This window comes from Chiloscyllium plagiosum, unplaced genomic scaffold (assembly GCF_037043375.1).
Source record: "Chiloscyllium plagiosum isolate Xiang-an unplaced genomic scaffold, Cpla_swu_hap1 HiC_scaffold_40, whole genome shotgun sequence".
Classification (NCBI taxonomy): domain Eukaryota; kingdom Metazoa; phylum Chordata; class Chondrichthyes; order Orectolobiformes; family Hemiscylliidae; genus Chiloscyllium; species Chiloscyllium plagiosum.
In genome coordinates this window covers 22646216-22670312 of record NW_028270178.1, presented here as the reverse complement: position 1 = coordinate 22670312, position 24097 = coordinate 22646216, and the positions used below count along the sequence as shown (strand labels likewise).

Here is a 24097-nt window from a genome sequence, read left to right as displayed (position 1 = left end):
CTAATGAAGAAAAGCTGAGGGACTTGAGGCTGTTTTCATTAGAGAGAAGAAAGTTGACAGGTGACTTAACAGAGACGTACAAGATGATCAGACGGTTAGATAGGTTGGACAATGACAGCCTTTTCCCTCAGATAGCGTGAGGGGACATGGCTTTAAATTGAGGGTGATAGATATAGGACAGATTTCAGAAGTAGGTTCTTTACTCAGAGAGTAATAAAGGCATGGAATGCGCTGTCTGCAACAGTCATAGGCTCACCAACTTTAATGGCATTTCAAGGGTCATTGAATAAACATGAGAATGGAAAAGTGTAGGTTAGATGGGCTTCAGATTGGTTCCACAGGTCGGGCCAAAGGGCCTGTATTGAGCTGTAATGTTCTACCTTCTATAATCTTTAGCAACTGAAGTGACGATGCAGTCGCTTTAGAAAGGTTATTTTGTCCTTTTTTTTTTAAGAGAGGTGTTGAAGGCAGAGGTGCCGAGGGCTCTGGGAACAGCCAAGTTTAGCAATGGCAGTGGAGTCGCCAGTTGTCCCAGTTCAGGTTTTTTGGAGCTTGGTTTAACTGTGGTAATCAAAAGATGCTGAACGGAAGGAAGGCAAACTTGAACAAATGATTCCTGAATGACTTTCTCTCTGAAATCTCTTTGGAAGTTGTTCCCTCCTGCCTTTAAGAATTTGTCTTTCAATTTAGCTTTTTGCCAAGGGATGTAGTTATGGGATGTACTGCGTTGGAACAGCTCCTTAGTTAAGTTGCTGAATCGGGTCGGTTAAGTTTGCCAATAGTTATATTATTCTAAATTCTGGTTTCCGTTCTTTGTGTTTCAACTGTAGTGTAAATCAAGTTGTGTTTTGCTTAAAGCAGAGTGGTTTGACCGGCTGTGTCACACCTAGAATATCCACTTCACGTTTGTCTTTAAAATAAGAAAACGTTAGGGTCTAGGCTACCTTCTTAAGATATTTTGAGGGGGCCGCGGAGAGATTAGTAGTCATTGTCAGGCCGGTCCATAACACTGAAAGATTCACCGAACGAAACAGTCAGTCCACCTCTAGATTCCTGCAGTGACTTTAGATGCCTCTTTCCATTTGGACTGAACCGATTCCCCCACAGCCTGGAACAGATCAAATACAGCCATAAATAAGATCGAAGTAATCGTTCAATAATCATTGACAAATATTACCCAGAAGATAAACACTCACTCAATCAGTTCCAAACATCTGCAGGTCTGTATGAGACGGATGACAGCGGGGACAAATTGGTCTGTGAAGGAATTCGATCCCAGATCCAGAACTTTCAATGACTGGTTTGTACCGACAACAGTGGAGAGCTCCTGAGCACAAGAATCTGAGAGATTGACATCACACAAACTGGATAGAATGGAAACAGAAATGAAAAGAATCAAAGTCAACCTTCAGTGTTCATTAAAACCACTAGCATTGAGTATAGTAATAGTGTGCAGCTTTTGTTAGTAAAACAGATACTTTTAAAGTGTCTATTTAAATCAATTCTTGATAGGAATCACTATGTACAGTATGACTGTTATGACATAGGGTAAACTCTCCTGCTTAATTTAAACCAGCACCACAGAAAACATTTATCCCGTGCAGTAATTTGCAAAAATTCGAGAGGCCAAGAACTATTTAAAGTAAACATGAACAACTTTATTTCTTAAAGTAATACAGAGAATGATTAACTAACAACTATTTACAACTCCTTCCTCTAACCTATCTTTTACTTTCCCTTTCTACAATACTAGCCCGATAAAACACCCGATTAAGATTTACAAAACAAAATTCCTTATCTCAAAACCAGGCAGCTTTCGGTTCTTCTGTATTCCTGTCTTCTTTCTTCTTCTGGTGGGGGGGTGTGGTTCTACTCCACAGGTTACTGAGCTTTCTTTTCTAGGCAGGGTGTAGATGTTGTTGGCTTGGCAGTTCTTCTCTCAACTGTCCAATCCTCCACGGTCTTATACCCCCAAAGCATCGGATTGTGACATTGGCTTTTAAGATTGTCAACATACTAAATTCAAACTTGATTGGGATTTGGTACTTTCGTGGTATAATTTAAACTGATTGGTCGAATTTGTTTTTGTTTCATAGCAACTCAGCCAGTGCTACCTGCTCTGAACCAAACATTACATCATAAATTCTCCAGCACTCGGTGTGCTTACCAAGTCCTTCGCTCTCTTAAAGGTACAGTACACTTCTACACCTTCATAACACCTCCCCCTTTAAGAAAAAAATGAACCATCAAATCTCATCTAAACCCTATCGGTTAAATCCATGATAACGCATCTGCGATTACATTCTTACGACCTGCAACATGTATGATTTTTAAATTTAAAGTCTGTAACATAAGACTCCAACAGAATAGTCTCATATTCCTGTCTTTAAAGCGTTCTAAGAATGTAAACGGATTGCGATCTGTGTACACAACCGTCTCTGACACATTGTTCGTGACATACACATTAAAATGCTGTAAGGGCAGTACCAAACTCAATCGCTCCTTTTCGATTGTGGAGTATTACCTCTGGGGGATGTTGATCTTCTTCGAAAAGTAACCAACTGGCAGTTCAATCCCATCCTCATCTTCCTGAAGGAGTACCGTTCCAACTCCAACGTCACTAGCATCGATGGCGACTTTAAAAGGTTTTGAAAAGTTTGGTGTAGCTAAAATTGGTTTGGTGGTTAATATGTTTTTCAAATGGTTGAATGTCTCCTGGCATTGTCCTGTCCACCAAAACTTTTGTGTTCTTCTTCAGCAAATCGGTTAACAATGCTGCTATACTTCTGAAGTTTGGAACAAATTTCGATAGGATCCGCTGAGTCCTAAGAATCGAAGTACCACTTTCTTCAAGGTTGGTCATGGAAATTCCTCGATGGCCTTCGTCTTTGCATTCCGTGATGTTAACCTTCCATGTTGTGCCCCAAGAACGTCACTTTTGCGTTTGTGAATTCAGTTTTGTTTAATTTTATCACAAGTTTTGTTTCTCCTAGACGCCCAAAGAACTCTGCCAACTGTACCATGTGATCTTTCCAGGACTTACTAAAGATCACTACATCATCCAAACAGACTGCACAGTTTGTTGACCCAGCCACAACTCTGTTCATGAGTCTTTGGAATGTGGCAGGTTACAAATGCAGAAATTTATTTCGGAGAAAGTGAGGACTGCAGATGCTGGAGATCAGAGCTGAAAAATGTATTGCTGGAAAAGCGCAGTAGGTCAGGCAGCATCAAGGAGCAGGAGAATCGATGTTTCGGGCATAAGCCCTTCTTCAGGAATGCCTGCTTGGCACACCCTCCTCATTCCTGAAGAAGGGCCTGAAACGTCGATTCTTCTGCTCCTTGGATGCTGCCTGACCTGCGGCGCTTTTCAAGCAACACATTTTTCAGAAATTTATTTCGTCAACTCCGATAAAGGTACCTGCCAATAACCACACATTAAGTCCAATTTGGTGATGTAACTGGCTTGTCCAACTTTCTCAATACAGTCCTCCAATCTAGGAATTGGACATGAGTCCAATTTTGTTGCGGTGTTGACCTGCCGATGATTCACGCAGAATCTTTGAGCCCTGTCCAGTTTGGGAACTAAGGTGCTCGGCGAACTCCATTGCTCTGGCTTGGTGCGATGATGTCCTCGTCGAGCATGCCCTCCACCTCTATCTGGCACAGTATGGCTTTGAAAAGGTTAGGCTGATTGCAGTATTCCCTATATCTACTTCATGCAACACTAGCATTAATCCTTCCCACCTGATTCTTACATCGGTCCTTATACTGCAGTAACAAATTTTTTAAACTGCTTTCTATTTTCCTGAGACAGATAGCTTACTAGCCTATCCCACTCCTCAAGGTCTTCTTCATTTTTTAATCTATTTGGAGGCACATCAAAATCCACACCATCTGGATTTGATTCCTCACTCTGCGGGCCAGTAACTAACACCTGTTTCTCCAGTTCGTTCTCTTGAGTATAACACGGTTTCAACATGTTCACATGACGTACCTGATACCTTTTTATTCCAATCTGGCAGCTTTACTGGATAGTTCACCTGACTCAACTTCTTCTCAATTTGATAGGGACCACTAAACTTGGCTTTGAAGGGATCTCCTATCACTGGTAACCATACCAACATGTTATCTCCTTGGGAAAACGTCCAAGTCTCAGTGCTTTTATCTCACCTGTTTCATTCTATACTTTTTAGATTAGATTATATTACAGTGTGGAAACAGGCCCTTTGGCCCAACAAGTCCACACCGACCCGCCGAAGCGAAACCCACCCATACCCCTTACCTAACACTACGGGCAATTTAGCATGGCCAATTCACCTGACCCTGCACATCTTTGTGACTATGGGAGGAAACCGGAGCACCCGGAGGAAACCCACGCAGACACGGGGAGAACGTGCAAACTCCACACAGTCAGTCGCCTGAGTCGGGAATTGAACCCGGGTCTCTGGCGCTGTGAGGCAGCAGTGCTAACCACTGTGCCACCGTGCCGCCCAATACTGTGCCCTCTTTAGGTGCTAGTTAGCTAACTCACCTAGTCTATTTAATCTCTACCTCACCCCTGATACATACCTAAGTGTGATATCTCTGATTTTGGTCTTGTCAATTTTTCTTTAATTAATTTCAAAGGGCCTCCCACTTCATGACCGAAAATTAACTCAGAGAGAGAGTAGTGTGTAGATTCATTTGGGGTATCTCTAATGGCAAACAATATGAATGGGATACCTCTACCCAATTATTCGGGTAATCCTGACAGTATGCTCTCAACATGGTCTTTGAGGTCTGATGCCACCTTTCTAAAGCTCCCTGGGATTCAGGACGAGATGCACTGGATTTAAGGTGCTTTATACCTAAGCTATCCAGAACCTCCTTAAACAGCCTTGGAGTAAAATTTGACCCTTGCTTCGAATGAATCTCTCTGGGTAGCCCGTACCGTGTGAAGAAAGCTACTAACTCCTCTACCATCTTTTTTTGTCTTGACACTCCATAATGGAATTGCCTCTGGAAATCTGGTAGACACATCCATTATGGTTAACAAGTACTGGTTCTCACTTTTAGTTCTCAGGCGGGAGGGCTACACAATCAATTATAACCCACATGAAAGGTTCTTCAAATGTGGGAATTGGCAACAAAGGTGCTGGTTTTATTACCGCATGTATGGCAAAAGTAAACCACATCCTTGTGCATTCCAGGCCAGTAAAAACGTTTTTGTACCTTAGTCTGAGTCTTTCGTATACCTAGGTGACCTCCTACAGGTAGTTCATGTGCTACCCGTAATATCTCCTACCTATATGCTACCGTCAACCCAATCTGGTGCACTTCGGCCATTACTTCTCTGCACTAACCTGCAGAGGAGGTCTCTACTTCTGCCTTAGCATTCTAACTTTCAGATAATAACCCTCTGGAATAATCTCTGCCTCCTTTTCAGAGTATGCATCCACATATCTATCTTTTATCGCCTTGTCTTGCTGTTGTAAGTCTCTTAGTCTTTAAGGACTAAACACTTCTGTCTGACTCTCTGCCTGTTCAGGTTTTCCCTGCACCATTACATCAAATAGGGTGTCTGCTAACTGAACCTCAACTCCTTCATCTTTCTCTTTCTTCTCACTTGGTGCTGTGACTTCTGATAGTGGGATCTGGTTACCACACAGCCTAGGAAGATACCAAGGTATTTCTGTTTTAACTCCTCAGTTTCTTGATCTTCCATGGGCTTCTTTACAACAAAGGGTGTCACTCCCACCTTGGATCCTGCCAATTCATTCAAAGAACAAACTGAATTCCTGGAACTGACACTCTGTCAATCACTCCCACTGTATGTTTTCCAGTCTTTAGTTGGCACTCCAACCTGATCTTACATAGGGGAACATTAAATTTCTGTCCATCTATCCCACAAATTACCACACTTTCAGATAACAGGTCAGAAAGAGTGTATATTTGCTAAATCCCTTACAATCAGCAACTAGTTAGGTCCTGTATCTCTCAAAATTATAACTTCTTGTCCTTCTCCCCCGTTCTTTCTGAGTAAACGTTACCCACAGACGTGAATTCTTTAACGACTAGCACTGTGTCTTTACGTGTCCCACTTTGCCACAGTGGAAACCTGAGGCCTTTCAACTCCTATCCACCCTCTTGGACGTCTTTTTTATCCTGAGGTAAATTCTTACCAGTGCCCTCTACTCTTGGTTTAGTAGTGTAGGATCTCCCCTTTTCCCAACTTCTATCCCTCACAGGATGAAATTCTGCCCGGAAGTTTGTCTTATGCAGCAACATGTACTCATCTGCTAATTCTGCTGCTCTTCTCACTTCCAGAACTTTCTGTTCTTCCACATGAATTCTTACCATCTCTGGAAGTAAATTTTTAAACTCCTCCAGCAGAATAATCTCTCTGAGAACCTCAAAGGTCTTATGTATTTTCAAAGCACATATCAATCCATCAAAATGACCATGTTGAATTCCTTCGAACCCAACATAAGTCTGACATGGTTCCTTCTTTGTGTTTCTGAACGGCTGTCTATATGCTCTGGTACCAATTCTTAAGCACTTAAAAAAGCCTGTTTAATCGCTTCATAATCTCTTGACCCCTCACCCAATAATGCCACAAATATCTCACTAACTCTGCCTACCAGTTTAATTTGAACCATCATTACCCATAAATCCTCGGATTACTCCATTTACCTAGCCAATTTTTCAAATGAAATAAAGAAGGCTTCAACAAAATGTGGCAGAGTTTTGACATACTTATATATATCACTAACATTTTTTTAATCTCTGTCCTGTTAACTTGACTTTGCCGACTAAGTCGCAACTTCTCAAGTTCAAATTCTCTCTCTTTCTGTTTGGCTGAGAACTTTCTCTATCTTTTTCCTTTCTCTCACTCGCTTCTCTCTCTCTCTTCCTCTCTTCCTCCCCCACCTCTTTTCTTTCTTTGTTTATTTTCTGACTCCATTTTCCTCAATTGTAATTTTAAGTTTTTATACCTCGATTGCACTTGTCTGTTTCTCTGACACACCGAAGTGTTTGAGTAAATTCCTGATAATTTCAGCTTTACTTTTGTCCTTGGATAAACCCAAATCTAACTTATTTGCTAATTATAAAAGCATGGCCTTTTTCTTTCCTAATAAACTTTCTTGGCAAATTTGAGAATCATCTTCAAGTACCAGAACTTTTTCGCAATTTTCTGAGCCATTTCACTCACCTTTAATTTAATCTACCACAAGTCACCGAAAGTAAACAAACTGCCTCACTTACATTTTATTTAAAGATCTAGAACACAAACCTGCAAGTGTTTAAATCTGCTGGGAATTTTCGTAGCCCCAAATCTATCCAAATCTGTCTAAACCAGTTCAGGTTTGTGGGTGGCACAGTGGTTCGTACTGCTGCCTCACAGCGCCAGAGACCTGGGTTCAATACCTGCCTCAGACAACCGTCTGTGTGGAGTTCGCACATTCTCCCAGTGTCTGTGTGGGTTTCCTCCGGGTGCTCCGGTTTCCTCCCATAGTCCAAAGATGTGCAGGTCAGATGATTTGGCCATGCATTAGTCAGAGAGAGGGGTGGGTTACCCTTCGGAGGATTGGTGTGGACTGGTTGGGCCGAAGAGCTTGTTTCCACACTGTAGGGAATCTAATCTAAAAAAAAATCATGGACCCAAACCCCCAAAACTGTTATGATATGGTGTAAACTCTCCTGCTTAATTTAAAAGCGACAACACAGAAAAGATATATCCCGTGAAATAATCTGTGAAAATTTGAGAGGCCAAGAATTAATCAAAGTAAAAATTAACTACTTTATTTCTTAAAGCAAAACAGAGAATAATTAACAACTGTTTATAACTCCTTTCTCTAACTTATCCTTTAGTTTCCCTTTCTGCAATACTAGTCCGATTAAGATTTACAAAACAAAACTTCTTATCTCAAAACCAGGCAGCTTTCGGTTCTTCTGCATTCCTGTTCTTTTCTTCATCTTGGGGGGTGGGGGGTCTTGGTTCGCAGGTTATTGATCGATAAAGGTACCTTTAAGAGAGCTATTTTTCTGGGCAGTGTGCAGATGTTGTTGGCTTGGCAGTTCTCCTTTAGAGTGGTGCTGGAACTACACAGCAGGTCAGGCCGCATGCGAGGAGCAGGACAATCGATATTTTGGGTAGGAGCCATTCTTCAGGACTGAAGGGCTCCTGACTGAAATGTTAACTTTCCTGCTCCTCGCATGCTGCCTGACCTGCTGTGCATTTCCAGCACCACTCTAATCTTGACTCTAATCTCCAGCATCTGCAGTCCTCACTTTCCTATTGGCAGTTCTCCTCTCAACTGTCCAATCATCCTCAGTCTTATATCCCTAAAGCATTGGATTGTGTAATCGGCTTTTAAGATTGTCAATATCCTAAATTCAAACTTGATTGGGATTTGGTATTTTCGGGGTATAATTTAAACTGATTGGCTGAACTCGAATTTGTTTTTGTCTCATAGCAACTCAGCCAGTGCTATCTGTTCTGAACCAAATGTTACTTTGTAAAGTCTCTAGCACTCGGTGTGCTTGCCAAATCCTTCACTCTCTTAAAGGTACAGAACACTTCTGCACCTTTATAACAATGATATCAATTTGCAGAAAGACAATTACAGAGTCTGGTACTTACTGCAGTTTCTGTAGTTTGCAGTCCGAGTTCCCCAGAACCGCACACAGTAGTTTCATCCCTGAATCTCCCAAATTGTTATTATTCATGTTCAGTTCTATTAAAGACTGGTTTGTACTGAGGGCAGAGCTGAGAACCTGAACACAAGATTTTGTCAGACCATTTCTGTACAGCCTTCGGATAAGAGAGAAAGAAGTAACAGGAATCAGAGTAAATCCCCAGAATTGATCATTACTTACGCAAACAATAAATAGAAACACAATCTCACACAGTTTTGTACTCACAATAGCTTCTGTAGGTTGCAATGAGGATTCATCAGAGCCAATGACAGTCGTTTCACTCCTAAATGTTTCACCTTGTTATTTCCGAGGTTTAGTTCTATCAGTGACTGGTTTGTGTTGAGTATTGCGGCGAGATCCTCAGCACAAGATTCTGAGAGATTGTTGTCACGAAGCCTGGGGATTACATTCAGAAAAACACCCAGTTTTCATTCTTGTTTATGTCAATAGTAAAGTGCTAGGCATCTAGTTATTACAAACACTATTTAAAATATTTGGGTACTTACTCCACTTTCTGTAATTTACAGTTCAGGTTCCTCAGAGCTGCTGACAGCAGTTTCATTCCTGAATCTCCCAATTTATTATCATTCAGGTTCACAACAGTCAGTGAGCGACTTGTACTTAGAATGGAGCTGAGATCGTCGGCACAAGAATCTGTGAGCATGTTATTGTTGAGACTAGGGATCAGAGAGATAGGGGGAGGGAGAGAGGGAGTGAAAGAGACAGTGCGCACGCAAGAAAGCCAGAGAGAGGAAGCACACATGAGGGAGCCAGAGAGGGAGAGAGAGTCATTGTACATGAGAGAGCCAGACAGAAGAGAGAAGGTGCAAGACAGCCAGAGAGATACAGCATGCGTGAGGGAACCAGACAAAGAGAGGGCATGAATAAGACAGCCAGAGGGGGAGAGAGAGAGAGAGAGAGCATGTGAGAAAACCAGAGAAGGAGTGTGTACAATTGTCAGAGAACCAAAGAGAAAAAAAAAACAGGGTTTAGTATTAACACTATTATTTATAATAACAATGATGTAAAGATTCAGATATCCAGATATCACATGTTGACATACACAACTGGAAGAGAAGCAGACCATTTGCTCCCATAGATTGCTTCTTCATTTAACATGATTGTGGCTGATCTATTTATGTTTGAAATCTATATTCTGATCTACCTCCAGTAATGTAGATTCTTGTTACACAATGGAAAATATCTACCTGTGAATTAAAAACATTCAATTACCCCACCTCCATCACCTTCTGGGACAGAGTTCTAAATTCACACAATCCTTAAAAAGAAATTCCCTGAAAAGGACAGCCCTAATTTTAAAACAGTGCCTCCTCACTCTGAACTCACCCACATAAGCCACTACCCATTCCACATCCACCTCATCAAGACCCTGAAGGCCTTTGTACACTTTGACCAAGTCACCACTGAGCTTGTCTAAACTCCTGTGGAAACCACAAGGAAGTGAGTCTGCAGGTGCTAGAGATCAGAGTCAAAGAATGTGATTAGATTAGATTAGATTCCCTACAGTGTGGAAACAGGCCCTTCGGCCCAACAAGTCCACACCGACCCCCCGAAGAGCAACCCACAGCCCCCTCTGACTAATACATCTAACACTATGGACAATTCAGCATGGTCAATTCACCTAGCTTACACACCCACGCAGACACAGGGAGAACATGCAAACTCCACACACAGTTGCCCGAGGCTGGAAATGAACCTGTTGTTGAGCTACATATTCTACATATATTTCAATGTTATGCATCCTATGTCAACTTCCATGTGGCTCGGGTAGTTTTCTACAGTACTGTGGCTCAGTTAGTATTCTATAATAAAATACGAGGTTCTGTTTTTTCTTATTTGCTGCCTAGCTCCTCATATTTTTGAAGTTTAAACTCTTTCCTAATTCTACCAATGACATTGATACCTACATGGAACATAGTTAAATATCACACAACATCAGGTCATAGTCCAACAGGTTTAATTGGAAGCACACTAGCTTTCGGAGCAACACTCCTTCATATTAAAATAGCCATTCCCTATGGACAAGCCCTACGCATACACTGGATCTGCTCAGATGAGGAGGAACATGACGGACACCTGGAAGTACTCAAGGATGCCCTCACAAGAACGGGATACGATGCTCAACTCATCGACCACCAATTCCGACATGCCACAGCAAGGAACTGTAATGACCCCCTCAGGAGACAGACATGTGCTGCAACTGACAGGGTACCCTTCGTTGTTCAGTATGAAGGGTTGTTCAGGACATAGATACCACTATTACGCGTGGGAACACCTCCCACCTTGTACATGGCAGGTACTCATGTGACTCAGCCAACGTTGTCTATCTTGTACGTTGCAGGCAAGGATGCCCGGGGGCATGGTACATTGGGGAAACTGAGCAAAGGCTACGACAATGGATGAATGGGCACCGCACAACAATCCACAGACAGGAGGGTTCCCTCCCAGTTGGGGAACACTTCAGTGGTCCAGGACATTCAGCCTCGGACCTTTGGGTGACCACCCTCCAAGGTGGACTTCGGGACAGGCAGCAGAGAAAAATGGCCGAGCAGAGGCTGATAACTAAGTTCGGTACCCATAGGGAGGGCTTCAACCAGGACCTTGGGTTAATGTCACATTACAGTGATCACCATTGCACGACACACACACACACAGATATTCCTACACACACACACACGCTCACATACACAGACATAGGTACACACAGATGCGCACACACCCTTATAGACACACACACTCCCAAACTCACACATGCACCTCCTCACAGACTTAAGACACTCTGCACTCACTACACACACACACACACACTTTCTCACACTCACAACCCCAACGCCAGACAGACACACACACAGACAGACAAAGACCCATGTGCACACATATACTTTGTGGGGTGAATTCGTACTTGCAGAGTTACATTGTACTTTGCTCAAAAACTGCATGCATTCATGTAGAACTCTGAGCTCAAAAACTGCATGTATTTATGTAAAACTCTGTTATCTCACTTTTTAGATTAGACTCAATCTAAACATCATGGCATAGACAGGGAACACAGGGGGCCAACACCTTTAACATATTGTCTAGCTATCACCATTGTTAACAGCTAACCCGAGAATGCAACTTTTAAAAAAAGGGTTTTGTGATTTACACATGAAAGAAGTGAAGCCATCACTGTATTCTAACAGATGAAAGGCTTAACAGACAAGCAATTTCTCAATGTATAATTTCAGTTACATCACACTGTAAATTTTTGCTATAAATTCTGTGTTACGATCGAGCCCTCCACTATCACCTGATGAAGGAGCGTCGTTCTGAAAGTTAGTATGCTTCCAATTAAACCTGTTGGACTATAACCTGGTGTTGTGTGATTCTTAACTTTGTACACCCCAGTCCAACACCGGCATCTCCAATACATGGAACAAGATGTCAAGAGTTTCTCCCTCCTGTTAGATAATAGAAACACAACCTCACATATTCTAATACTTACCCGAGTTGCTGCAGTTTACAGTCCAGATTCCTCAGAACCTCAGACAATAGCTTCACTCCTAAATCTCCCACTTTGTTACTCCCCAGCCTAAAGCAAAACAGAGAGTGTGAAATGAAGTGAATCAAATGCTGGATTGAATATTTGTTTTGCTTCTTGAATGTATACAGACACTGAAAATCAGCAGAAAATAACCAGATTTTCCTGACACTAGCAACTAGTCTTATTCTGTTAGAAGCAGGTAGGTGAATCATCACTGAGCATGATCATATTTATAACCTCTATAAACTGCGACAGTTAGCACAGCTTCAAGATAAAGTGTATGGTGGGAATTTAGGAGATTGAGGAGGCAATCCCACAGATATTGATTGTGGCCAACAGGTATGTGAACTGGTTGTCTCAGGACAAGCAGGAAGACTGTGGAAGGACAGTTACAATACAGACAATACCACTAGGTGTCAAACACAGAGCAAGAGCAGAATGGAAATGTAGCAATAGGGAGGGTTTTCCTAATTAGGGACATAGGTAACGTTCTTTGTCGCCACAAATGAAACTTCAGTCGGGTATGTTACTTACCAGGTGTCAGTCTAAGGAAGGTCTCATGGTAGCTGGGAAGGGAATGAAAAGGAAGTGGGACAATCCAACTGTGGTGGACCAAGTCAGGGTGAAGGGGGATGAGTGCAGAAACAGCAGTTACAAGATAAATTAAAGAGGGACCTCACAATTAATAACCTCTCGGTAACTCTCTGACCCACAAGTAAATTAACTTCGAGGCAGTTAGATCAGAAGAACGAACAAGTGACTAAAGAGCTAATGTGGGATAAAATGGTGTCACTTCAAAGGACGTCATTCATCAGTCCTGGGTCAGGAAGGAGCTATTCTGAGGGGGCAGACTCCATCTGAACCAGGATAAGGCATCTGTTCTTCTGGAAAGAGCAAATAAGGAAGCAGAAAAAAATTTAAAACTAGTAAACAGGCAGAACCGTAAATTGAATCAGTCTAAATATTAATGAAACTTGAAAAGATAATATAGAAAAGAACAAACTAAGGACAGATGAAGACAGATAAATAGGATTCAGAAATACGAGAGCAAAGAATAAGAGGAATCACCATTAAAATCTGTTAGTGTCTCAGGAGGATCTTGCAAAAATGCCGAGGAGGAATTACTGAGGAATGGCTGCTGAAATATTCCAGCAGAGAATTCAACATTGCAAGATAGAATGCACTTGGGAAAACAAGTGAAAGAAACAAAGATGTGTTAGTGCAGAAGCTGCAATTATTCAAACATTATATCAGCATAAATCAGCCAAATATAAGTAGTACCATATAACTGGAGACAATGGTAAGCAAAGGATTGACTGCACATTAATACAGATGGAGGAAGAAATATAGGCAGATTAGTGATATCAGTTAAAACAAATCATGGGTGAGTCTTCCGACATATCGGTGAGAAAAGATAAGTGATGGGATAAAAAATTCAGGTCTTGCAATGTATTCAAGGCTCCTTTTGTACAAAATAGATAAACATTTGGTGTGAATTAGATTACCTACAATGAGGGGAAAAGGCCATTTGGCCCGACAACTTTCCGAAGAGTAACCTACCCAGATCCATTCCCCTATCCTATATTTAACCCTGACTAATGCACCTAACACTATGAACAATTAGGCAGGGCCAATTCACCTAACCTGCACATCTTTGGATTGTGGTAGGAAACTGGAGGACCCAGAGGAAACCTACGCAAACACAGAAAGAATATGCATACTCCACACAAACAGTCGCCCAAGATGGGAATGAAACCTGGGTCCCTCGCGTTGTTAGGCAACAGTGCTAACCACTGAGCCACCGTGCCATGATCTGTAATGGGATTAAGGAACAATGAAGTGAAAGTTGTAGGTAACATGCAAACAACAATGGCCTTATTACTGTACGAGATATAATTCAGAAGGACACGAATCATGTTTCATTCTGTTTCCTCGTCTTATTACCTATGAGTCTGATGACATATTGACACAAAATTCAACAACTTATTTTGGTTCATCAGGAAAAGACAGTCAAATCACATCTTATTGACAAGAATCCATTTAAGATTCTTCAGCCCTAGTGGAATCTGTCATCAATTTTCATTATTAATGAATTTTATGTTGAAAATGATTCTTTTTGGTCCAACTGAATTATTAGTCTCCCTTCATGATGGAGAAAAGGCACAATCCATGGCTGCTCAACAATTTGACGAAATTAGAGACAGACAGTTACCTCAGCTCTCGGCATTTGTGAAGTATGGGTCCCAATCGCTGCAGTCCTTCGTACTGAATGTAGCAATTCTCAAGATCAAGCTCTTTGATTGATTCACAGAATTCAATGACAAAACAGAGGACTACACAGTCTATTGGGGTCAGTCTCCAGTCACTTAATGAAAATATTTCCACATCTTTCACTGAGTTCCGTGTGAGTGATTTATTCTGAGACTCAAACAGGTAGTGCAATGTATTCAGGAGGTTTCTTTTACCAGTTATAGTCTTAGTGTTTCCAATCTGTCCTTTAACAATGTCATTCACCCAATCAACGACATGACAGACTGTCTGATGAAGAAACGGACACAGAAACTCTTCCAGAGGATAAGCTGACTGTGGGGAGGAGAGGCCCACAACAAAACGGATGAAAATTTCAAATTGTCCATCTTCCTTACTATAGGCCTCAGTGAGCAATTTCTGAATGTCCCTGGGATCAGGAGTCAGGAATTGGGCAAGGGCCGCTACAAATTCTTGGATGGTGAGATGTGGGAATGTGTGGCACACAATCTGTGCAGAATAATCTCTCTCCAAAAGTTCCATCATACATCCAGACAGGAACTGGGAAGGTTGCAGACTGTGCTGAATCAAGTCTCCAGTTCTAAACACAATCTTCTTCTCAGAGATGCCAGTGAAGGCCATCTCACCAAGCTTCAGAAACACATCACGGGGATTTTCAATCGGACGGCTGTGGTTTTTCAGAATGTTGTAAATGTAGTAGGAATACAGTTGGGTGATGGTCTTGGGAACCTGCTGCTGTTTCCTGTCCCTTTGTGTGAAGAAGGGACCCAGTGACAGACCGAGGATCCAGCAGTACGAAGGGTTGTAGCACATGGTGTACAGGATCTCATTCTCCTCCACGTATTTGTAAACAGCTGCTGACACTGTCTGATCCTCAAAAAACCTGTTGAAATATTCCTTCCGTTTATCACGAACAAATCCCAGGACTTCAGCCCAGATACTGATCTCAGCCTTTTCCAATAAATGCAATCCAGTGGGACGGCTGGTCACTAGCACTGAACATCCAGGGAGCAGCTTGTGCTGGATTAAACTGTACACAATGTCAGACACTTCACACCAGCATTCAGGATCAGTGCACATGAACTGAGGTTCTGTATCTCTCCGACTGTCAGAAAAATCAATACTGTCCTTGAATTCATCCAAACCATCAAATATGAAGAGCAATCCCTCTGGGTTCTTCCAGAGTTCTTCCAGAGTATTCCCAAAGTAAGGATACTGATCCAATATCAGATTCCTCAGGTTTATCCGACAATTAAGAGCATTCAAATCTCGGAATTTAAAAATGAATGCAAATTGGAAACCTGGGTATATTTTCCCAGTGGCCCAGTCATAAACCATTTTTTGTACCATTGTTGATTTTCCAATCCCTGGGACTCCACTTATTACTGCTGAAATCCCAGGTTTGGACTTTCCCCTGGAAATGTTGCATTGGAACAACTGATCAACTTGGGTTTTTTCCAGTTCAGTTCGGAGAAGTTTCTCTCTCTGCTCTTCATGGTCTCGGCCTCTTGCTAGCAGTTCACCTTCTACAAGTGTCCGACCTCGAACAGGAGAAATAACTGCTAGCTCAGTGTATTGGTCAACCAGCTGGAAAATCTTCACCTTCTCCTTTATTAGGATAGTGTTCACTCTCAGTTTTTCAGTTTGGACCCGCAATGTCTCCTTGTGTTTCTGTTGAACACCTTCAATTAGAACAGGGAGAAAGCAATTTCCCAAGTTAGTTACATTAACATCGAAGAAAAATAAAAAGTCTAAATCCTTTACTTCTGTAACTGAATATATGTAAATCTATAAACAAAATGTTGCATTACATGCACAGATTCAATACAGATTCGTGTAGAAGTTAAACTGCCGTCCAAGAAAACATCACTTGTAAATGAGAGATGGTTGAGAAAGAACTCAAATTCTTTTAGTTTTGGTTGTGGAAATTTCTAAAAAGATGACATATTCCCTTCAAGGTTTATACAGAGGCTTATAACAGACATCATCTTCCAAATTCTCACACGTAACTCATCTATCTCCCAAAGCCTACCTACAAATTGCAAGTCCAGCTGTGTGAATGGAATGCTCTCATTTGTTCGGATGAGAGAAGTTATAGAGTCATAGTGTCATACAGTACGGAAACTGACCCTTCAGTTCAACCAGTCCATGCCAAACATAATCCCAAACTAAACTAGTGCCAACTGCCTGTCCCAGCTCATATCCCTCCAAACCCTTCCTATTTATGTACTTATCCAAAAATCTTTTAAACATTGTAATTGTACCCACATCCATCACTTCCTCAGGAAGTTCATTCTAGACACAAACCACCCTCTGCATAAAAAAAAGACGCCCAGTCTTTTTTCAAATCTCTCTCCTTTTAATGTAAAAATGAGACCCCCTCATCTTGAAATCCCTATCCTAGGGAAAAGGCAACTACCATTAACCCTATCAATGCCCCTTGTTATTTTATTAGCTTCTATAAGGTCGCCTCTCAACCTCCTATGCTCCAGTGAAAAAGTCCCAGCCTATCCAGCCTTTCTTTACAACTCAAATCTTCCATACCTGCCAACATACTGCTAAAACTCTTCTGAACCCTCTCCAGCTATAATAATATCCTTTCTATCACAGGAAGACTTCATCCTTGGCCACCATCCAGAACAAAGTATCCTGCTGGATTGGGAATGCTTATGTGATCTTCAACATTCACTCCATCCACCATGAACACAAGATGGCAGCAGTGTGCACCTCCTAGAAGATGCACTACCACAATTCACCTGATAGCTTAGACTGCACCTTCATAACCTGTAATTTGGAAGGACAAGGGCAACAGATGAATGGGATGACCACCACCTGAAAGTTTCCTTCTAAGTCAAACACTACCACAAAATTAATTCACAGTCGCTGCGCCAAAATCCTGGTACTCCCTGTCGGTGTCCCAAAACTGGACACAAGGTACGTAGGGATTGGCAAAAAATGCTTATCTAGGCAGTGATATCAACACTCAGGGTATTAAATTAGAGTCATAGAGATGTACAGCATGGAAACAGACCCTTCAGTCCAACGTGTCCATGCCAACCAGATATCCCAATCCAATCTAGTCCCACCTGCCAGCACCCAGCCCATATCCCTCCAAACCCTTCCTATTCTTACACCCGTCCAAATGCCTCTTAAATGTTGCAATTGGACCAGCCTCCACCACATCCTCTGGCAGCTCATTCCATACACGTAATCACCCTCTGCGTGGAAAAGTTGCCCCTTAGGTCTCTTTTATATCTTTTCCCTCTCACCCTAAACCTATGCCCTCTAGTTCTGGATTCCCCGACCCCAGGGAAAAGACTTTGTCTATTTATCCTATCCCTGCCCCTCATAATTTTGTAAACCTCTATAAGATCACTCCTCAGCCTCCAGCGCACCAGCGAAAACAGCCCCAGCCTGTTCAGCCTCTCCCTGTAGCTCAAATCCTCCAACCCTGGCAACAGCCTTGTAAATCTTTTCTGAACCCTTTCAAGTTTCACAACATCTTTCCAATAGGAAGGAGACCAGAACTGCACGCAACATTCCAACAGTGGCCTAACCAATGTCCTGTACAGCTGCAACATGACCTCCCAACTCCTGTACTCAATACTCTGGCCTATAAAGGAAATCATACCAAACGCCTTCTGCACTATCCTATCTACCTGCGAATCCACTTTCAAGGAGCTATGAACCTGCACTCCAAGGTCTCTTTGTTCAGAAACACTCCCTAGGACCTTACCATTAAGTGTATAAGTCCTGCTAAGACTTGATTTCCCAAAATGCAGCACTTCACATTTATCTGAATTAAACTCCATCTGCCACTTCTCAGCCCATTGACCCATCTGGTCCAGATCCTGTTGTAATCTGAGGTAACCCTCTTCGCTGTCCACTGCACCTCCAATTTTGGTGTCATCTGCAAACTTACTAACTGTATCTCTTATGCTCGCATTCAAATCATTTATGTAAATGACAAAAAGTAGAGGGCCCAGCACCGATCCTTGTAGCACTCTCCTGGTCACAGACCTCCAGTCTGAAAAACAACCCTCCACCACCACCCTCTGTCTTCTACTTTGAGCCAGTTGTGTATCCAAATGGCTAGTTCTCCCTGTATTCCATGAGATCGAACCTTGCTAATCAGTCTCCCATGGGGAACCTTGTCGAATGCCTTACTGAAGTCCATATGGATCACATCTACTGCTCTGCCCTCATCAATCTTCTTTGTTACTTCCTCAAAAAACTCAATCAAGTTTGTGAGACATGATTTCCCATGCACAAAGCCATATTGACTATCTCTAATCAGCAGTTCAGGCAGCATCCAAGGAGCTTTGAAATCGACGTTTCGGGCAAAAGCCCTTCATCAGGCACCACTAATCCAGAATCTAGTTTCCAGCATCTGCAGTCATTGTTTTTACCTCGTTGATTTTATCCCTAATCAGTCCTTGCCTTTCCAAATATATGTACATCCTGTCCCTCAGGATTCCCTTCAACAACTTGCCCACAACTGAAGTCAGGCTCACCGGTCTATAGTTCCCTGGCTTGTCTTTACCACCCTTCTTAAACTGTGGCACCACGTTTGCCAACCTCCAGCCTTTCGGCACCTCACCTGTGACTATCAGCAAGAGGCCCAGCAATCACTTCTCGCGCTTCTCACAGAGTTCTCGGGTACACCTGATGTTCACGTTTCCATTTAATAAACCAGAGAAAGATACAAATACAATTCACCACAATCCAAAATGTGTGGAAGGTTGCATTTAGCAAGGGAGACTGAATACGCCAGGACTCATCCCACCGCTGAAGAGATAAGGGCGAGGTTCACTTCATAAAAGTATTTTATATTATGAATATGATTGAAGGTTGACACAGTACATGAAGAGTGGAGGATTCCATATGAAAATGAAAATAGTCACCAATAAATCCTGAAGGCAATTCAGGTGAAACTTCTTTACTCCAGAGAGATTTAGAATATGGACCTCACAACCAAAAGATTAGTTCAGATGAAAATATGGATGAAAGCTGGCTAAACAAACAGATGGGTTATGGAAATACAGGGAAGAGAAGGTGGACACAGAACAATTGAGCTGAATGGCCTGTGTCCATGGTATAGACTCAAGAACTCAAGTCACTTAGTTTTTAATCTCTGCACTCAATCAGCAGGCAACAACCTAATATGTCAGACTCAAAGTGCAGTTAGAATTATATCTCAGGCGTACTGAAATACACTTTTAAGTGCATCAGGATCCAGCCAGGTGTATACAGGGTATCACAGTGTACCAGGATCCTCCATGTAAAACTGATACCTAACAGTGATCAGCAGGTTCGTTTGACAAATTCATACAACTTCCACACATTTACTACATAGGGGAGAAACAGTATGAATTATAAGTTGAATAGACACAAAATAGTTGAACTTCCAAACCAGTTGTAATCATAGTTCGCAGCTTGGGACTTCAATTCTCACATTTTGAAACTCTAAACAAATGGCTAAAGTCAAACACGCTGATGCACAGAAATGAAATAAAATTACTTAAGATTTCCATATTGTTAATTACCTTTCAGATGACTGGGTATTTCAGATAAATTTCGGACCATATCCATGTAATTAAATTGATCAAGACCTGTGCAGATTATTTAGATTTCATTAATTCAGATCTGTGTAACACTGTGGCAAAATATAGAGTGCTCCAATCTGAAATGAAATAGTGTGAGACTCTACTGTACCATGTCCCTCTATTTCTTTCAGTATTTCATCCAACTTTGGCGAGGCATGGCGCTTTTTCACAAAGGACATCCACATCACCCTTTGGGCCTGAGGGTCTTTCTCCATCATCAGATTTAGCAGCAGTTTGGAACTGTCTGCCTGGTTTCCCTTCTCCACGAGCTCAGTGATTGCCTGGAAAGAATAATCATTAACAGATTGAGTAGTGGAGTTAAAGATAAATATGGTGTATGAGAAGGAAAGGATCTCCGCAGCAATGGGATTCCCCAGTTATTTTGAGCCTGGAAAGCAGTCACTTATCCTGATCCATGGTGAATATGGTGAGTACACTGTAAATCTCTTCTGGAAAGATGGGATCCCAAACATGCCATTTTGCCCTTGAGGATGGCCTTTCCATTAACTGTATCTCAGAGTTGCTTTCAGTATAGTTACTGGGCAATGTACTGATCCAGTCTGATCAAGGGCAAAATAGTGAAGAGCAGAAGTGGCCCATTCAGCTCCGCCAGCTTAATCTGTTCATCATTCAAAATCATGGTTCAAGTCAATAACCTTTTTCTGGAAAACACTTCACTTGTTTGCCTAATATCTTCCCGAAATGTCGATTTCGAAGCTCCTTGGATGCTGCCTGAACTGCTGTGCTCTTCCAGCACCACTAATCCAGTGCTTAATATCTTGCGCAAAAGCACATGCTCATTGTTTAGGAAGACAATTATTTCAGCTCCAGACAATCACTGTAACAGTATCTCAGCACTGTGTCCTGGGACCAACTGTGTTCAACCATGTGCAGCAAGCCCTGGGTGACAGCCTGGATTGGGTTGACAAGTGAGAAGTAATGCTCATGGCACAGAATTGTCAATTGATCAGTTTCTGCAGTAAGAGCCCGATTTGCTGCCTTCCTTCCCCATTCAAGAGCATGACCATCTCTGTCTCACTATCACACTGAGCCTGATTCAAATTCAGCTACAACTGATCAGGTGAAGGCACAGAGATGTGAGGAAGAACCCAGACTCAAAAGGAACACAGATTTCAAGAGGCCATGGAGGGTTACAGAAACAGTCTGGATTGAGAACATGAATGGACTTAAACTGGAGGCAGGAAATTTAAATTAAAGTCATTTGAGCACCAGGAGCATTGAAGCAAGCACAAGAATACGAACTGAGTAGCAGGCAGGTGGGATACATGCAAAAGAGCTCTGGATGAGCTGAAGTTTAAATACGGTCACAGTGTTATTTAAATCATTATTGCTAAATGTGTCAAAGGCATGGATGAGAGTTTCATCAGACTGAGATAGGAGACACTGGATAATGTTATGGAGGATGAAACAAGCAACACTTGCGATGTAGAGGACAAAGAATTGAAAGCCCAGTCCACCAGCAAAGAAGACAGAGATAGTAAAGTTAGGTGCAGCTTCAGATTGTAGTTGGGGAAGGGAATTTATTGAGGTAGTGAAAGGGCAAAATTTCCTCTGAGCTGGTGACTTGTGAAGTATTGGTACAGCTAACGTCATCAGCATAAACAATTAAATATTTTTTAAAAAAATAAACCTTCAATAGTTTCAACCTATAGGAATTAGACTCCATACTTCTGTGTCAAAGAGGTTATGTGGTCTCAGTTAACAGGTCAGCAGGACAACGGCAATGCATAAATGGGAACCCTCCAGAGTTCATACCACCCTGAACCTACACTGTTGTTCCCTCAATGGGCATAGAAACGTAGAATCCTTACAATGCAGAAACAGGCCTTTCGGTCCAACAAGTCCACATCGACCCTCCAAACAGTAACCCACCCAGACCCATTCCCCCTACCCTATATTTACCCCTGACTATTGCACCTTAACCTACACATTCTTGAACATTATGGCAAATTCATCTAACCTGCACATCTTTGGACTGTGGAGGAGCACCCGGAGGAAATATGCTCAGACGTGAGGAGAATGTGCAATCTCCACATAGACCGAGGCTGGAATCAAACCCGGGTCCCTGGCATTGATGGGTAAAATAATAGGACTCTTTTCCCAACAGCAGCTTGGGTGTTCATACACGAAGGCTGGCAGCAGTTTAAGGCGATATCTCACTACCCACTCCTCCCATGAATCAGGGATGGAAAATAATTATTGGCATAGTCAGTGATACACACATCCCACGAACAGGGTGTGGCCAAACAGGCTGCTTATAAGAATGGAATTTTGAAAACTGGACAATAAATAAGACACGCTGGGAAACTGAGACAGACCTTGGCCAAAAGTGACTGTGCTTAAAGCCTCTGGAATAAACATGCTGCAGAATCTAGACAGGCTGCAGCTACAGACAGACAGTATGCAACTGACCCAGCAGCTTGAATTTGAATTGAATGGATTGACCTGAATGGCATTCCCAGGAAAATCGGAAACATCGAGTTGTTCACCAAATAAAGGGGCACCTCACACCCTAATTTAAAAAGGGCTACCTGACCTACATGCCCCCAACACCTCCAGGAAGAGATGCCCAAAGACCAGCCTGCCAGCGACATGTCAACACCTGGTTGGGTCTGATCGATCTGGGTGATCGAGCACATCTCGATCAACCGGTGGACATTGTAGACTCTTGCAAAAGGCCACAACGACTTCTAGGTAAAAGAATAGCCGCAACACCACCCTCAGGAGTGGTAACACGAGACCAACCACGAGAAAGAGAAGACACCAAGAGTTAAGTTAAAGCACAAGATAGTTGATTAGGCTTATAGTGTAAATTGTTAGTTTGTAGTGTATTTGTTGTTAAAGCATTGTGTTAAATAAATAAATATTATTGCTTCTTCTTATTAAGAGTCAACTCGTAGTTTCTTTGCTAGATATGAGTTGAACACATCGGGTGGCAGACACACGAGGGATAAAGAAAAATCAGTTTTGTAGTGTTGAACACTATATTGATGGGAGGAACTTCAATGAAAATGTGCTAAACAGATTTAACATGGTGTGCAGTTACTATTAGAGAGAGGATTGAGAACTGTCAACTACTTCCAGTGGAGGTAAGGAGATTAAATGGGAAGTTTCTCTAATTCTAAAGGATAATGATCAAATAAATCTTTAGTGAGTGTTCGACAGATTACCCTGACAGCATGTGTTTACAGATGAATGCAAACCATTCTGAATGAAGGTCTTCACCAGACTGGCCTAAGTTTTGTTTCCTTTTGGTCAGGGCAGCTAATTTCTTTCAAGCGTTTTTGTTCTTGTGTATCTTATGTGTATGGCCTGTGTGGGAACTTTTGGCTTGATGTACGTCTGAGCCGATGAATATCTGAATAATGAACAAGCCACTCAGCCCTCCGAGCCTGCTCTACCATTCAATACGATCACGACAGATCTCATTTTAACCCTAACTCTATATTCTTGTATATCTGATCATCTTTAATCCCCTTTGTAATCAAGAATCTATCTACTTCTGCCTTAAAAATATTTAAACATTCTGCATCCACTGCCCTTTGACGAAAAGAATTCCAAAGACTCAACCTTCAGAGAAAAAAAGGTCCTCATCTGTTTTAAATGGATGCCCCTTTATTTTTAAATGATGACTCCTAGCTCTCAATTCTTCCACAAGTGGAAACATGCTTTTAAAAGTCATCTGGTCAATTCCCCTCAGGATCTTATATGTGTCAATTCAGTCACTTTGGACTCTTCTAAACTCTAGTGGATGCAGGTCTAGCATTCCTCTTAAAACAATCCACTCATTCCAAGTATTAGTGTAGCAAACCTTCACTGAACTGCTTCCAACATGTTAACATCCTTACGTTGGCCTGTACTGCACACAGTACTCCAGATGCAGTCTTAAACATGCCATGTACAACTAAAGTATAACCTACCTATTCTTGCATTCAATTCTCCTCACTAAGAAACTCTATTGGGTTTCCTGATTACT

General features: G+C 42.0%; 1 protein-coding gene across 1 annotated transcript in view; it reads right to left on the bottom strand.

Annotated features, from left to right (window-relative positions):
- Positions 1-239: 239 nt before the first annotated feature.
- Positions 240-24097, bottom strand: part of LOC122544075 (NACHT, LRR and PYD domains-containing protein 3-like) — a 41738-nt gene continuing 17880 nt past the window's right edge. The window contains exons 4-12 of the mRNA XM_043683075.2: positions 20210-20381; positions 20041-20106; positions 14439-16176; positions 12188-12274; positions 9189-9359; positions 8908-9078; positions 8627-8797; positions 1197-1364; positions 240-1108 (exon numbers count right to left, since the gene is read on the bottom strand). Of these exons, the coding sequence (XP_043539010.2) occupies positions 979-1108; positions 1197-1364; positions 8627-8797; positions 8908-9078; positions 9189-9359; positions 12188-12274; positions 14439-16176; positions 20041-20106; positions 20210-20381 (2874 nt within the window). The 3' untranslated portion in view covers positions 240-978. The remainder of the gene's footprint in view (positions 1109-1196; positions 1365-8626; positions 8798-8907; positions 9079-9188; positions 9360-12187; positions 12275-14438; positions 16177-20040; positions 20107-20209; positions 20382-24097) is intronic.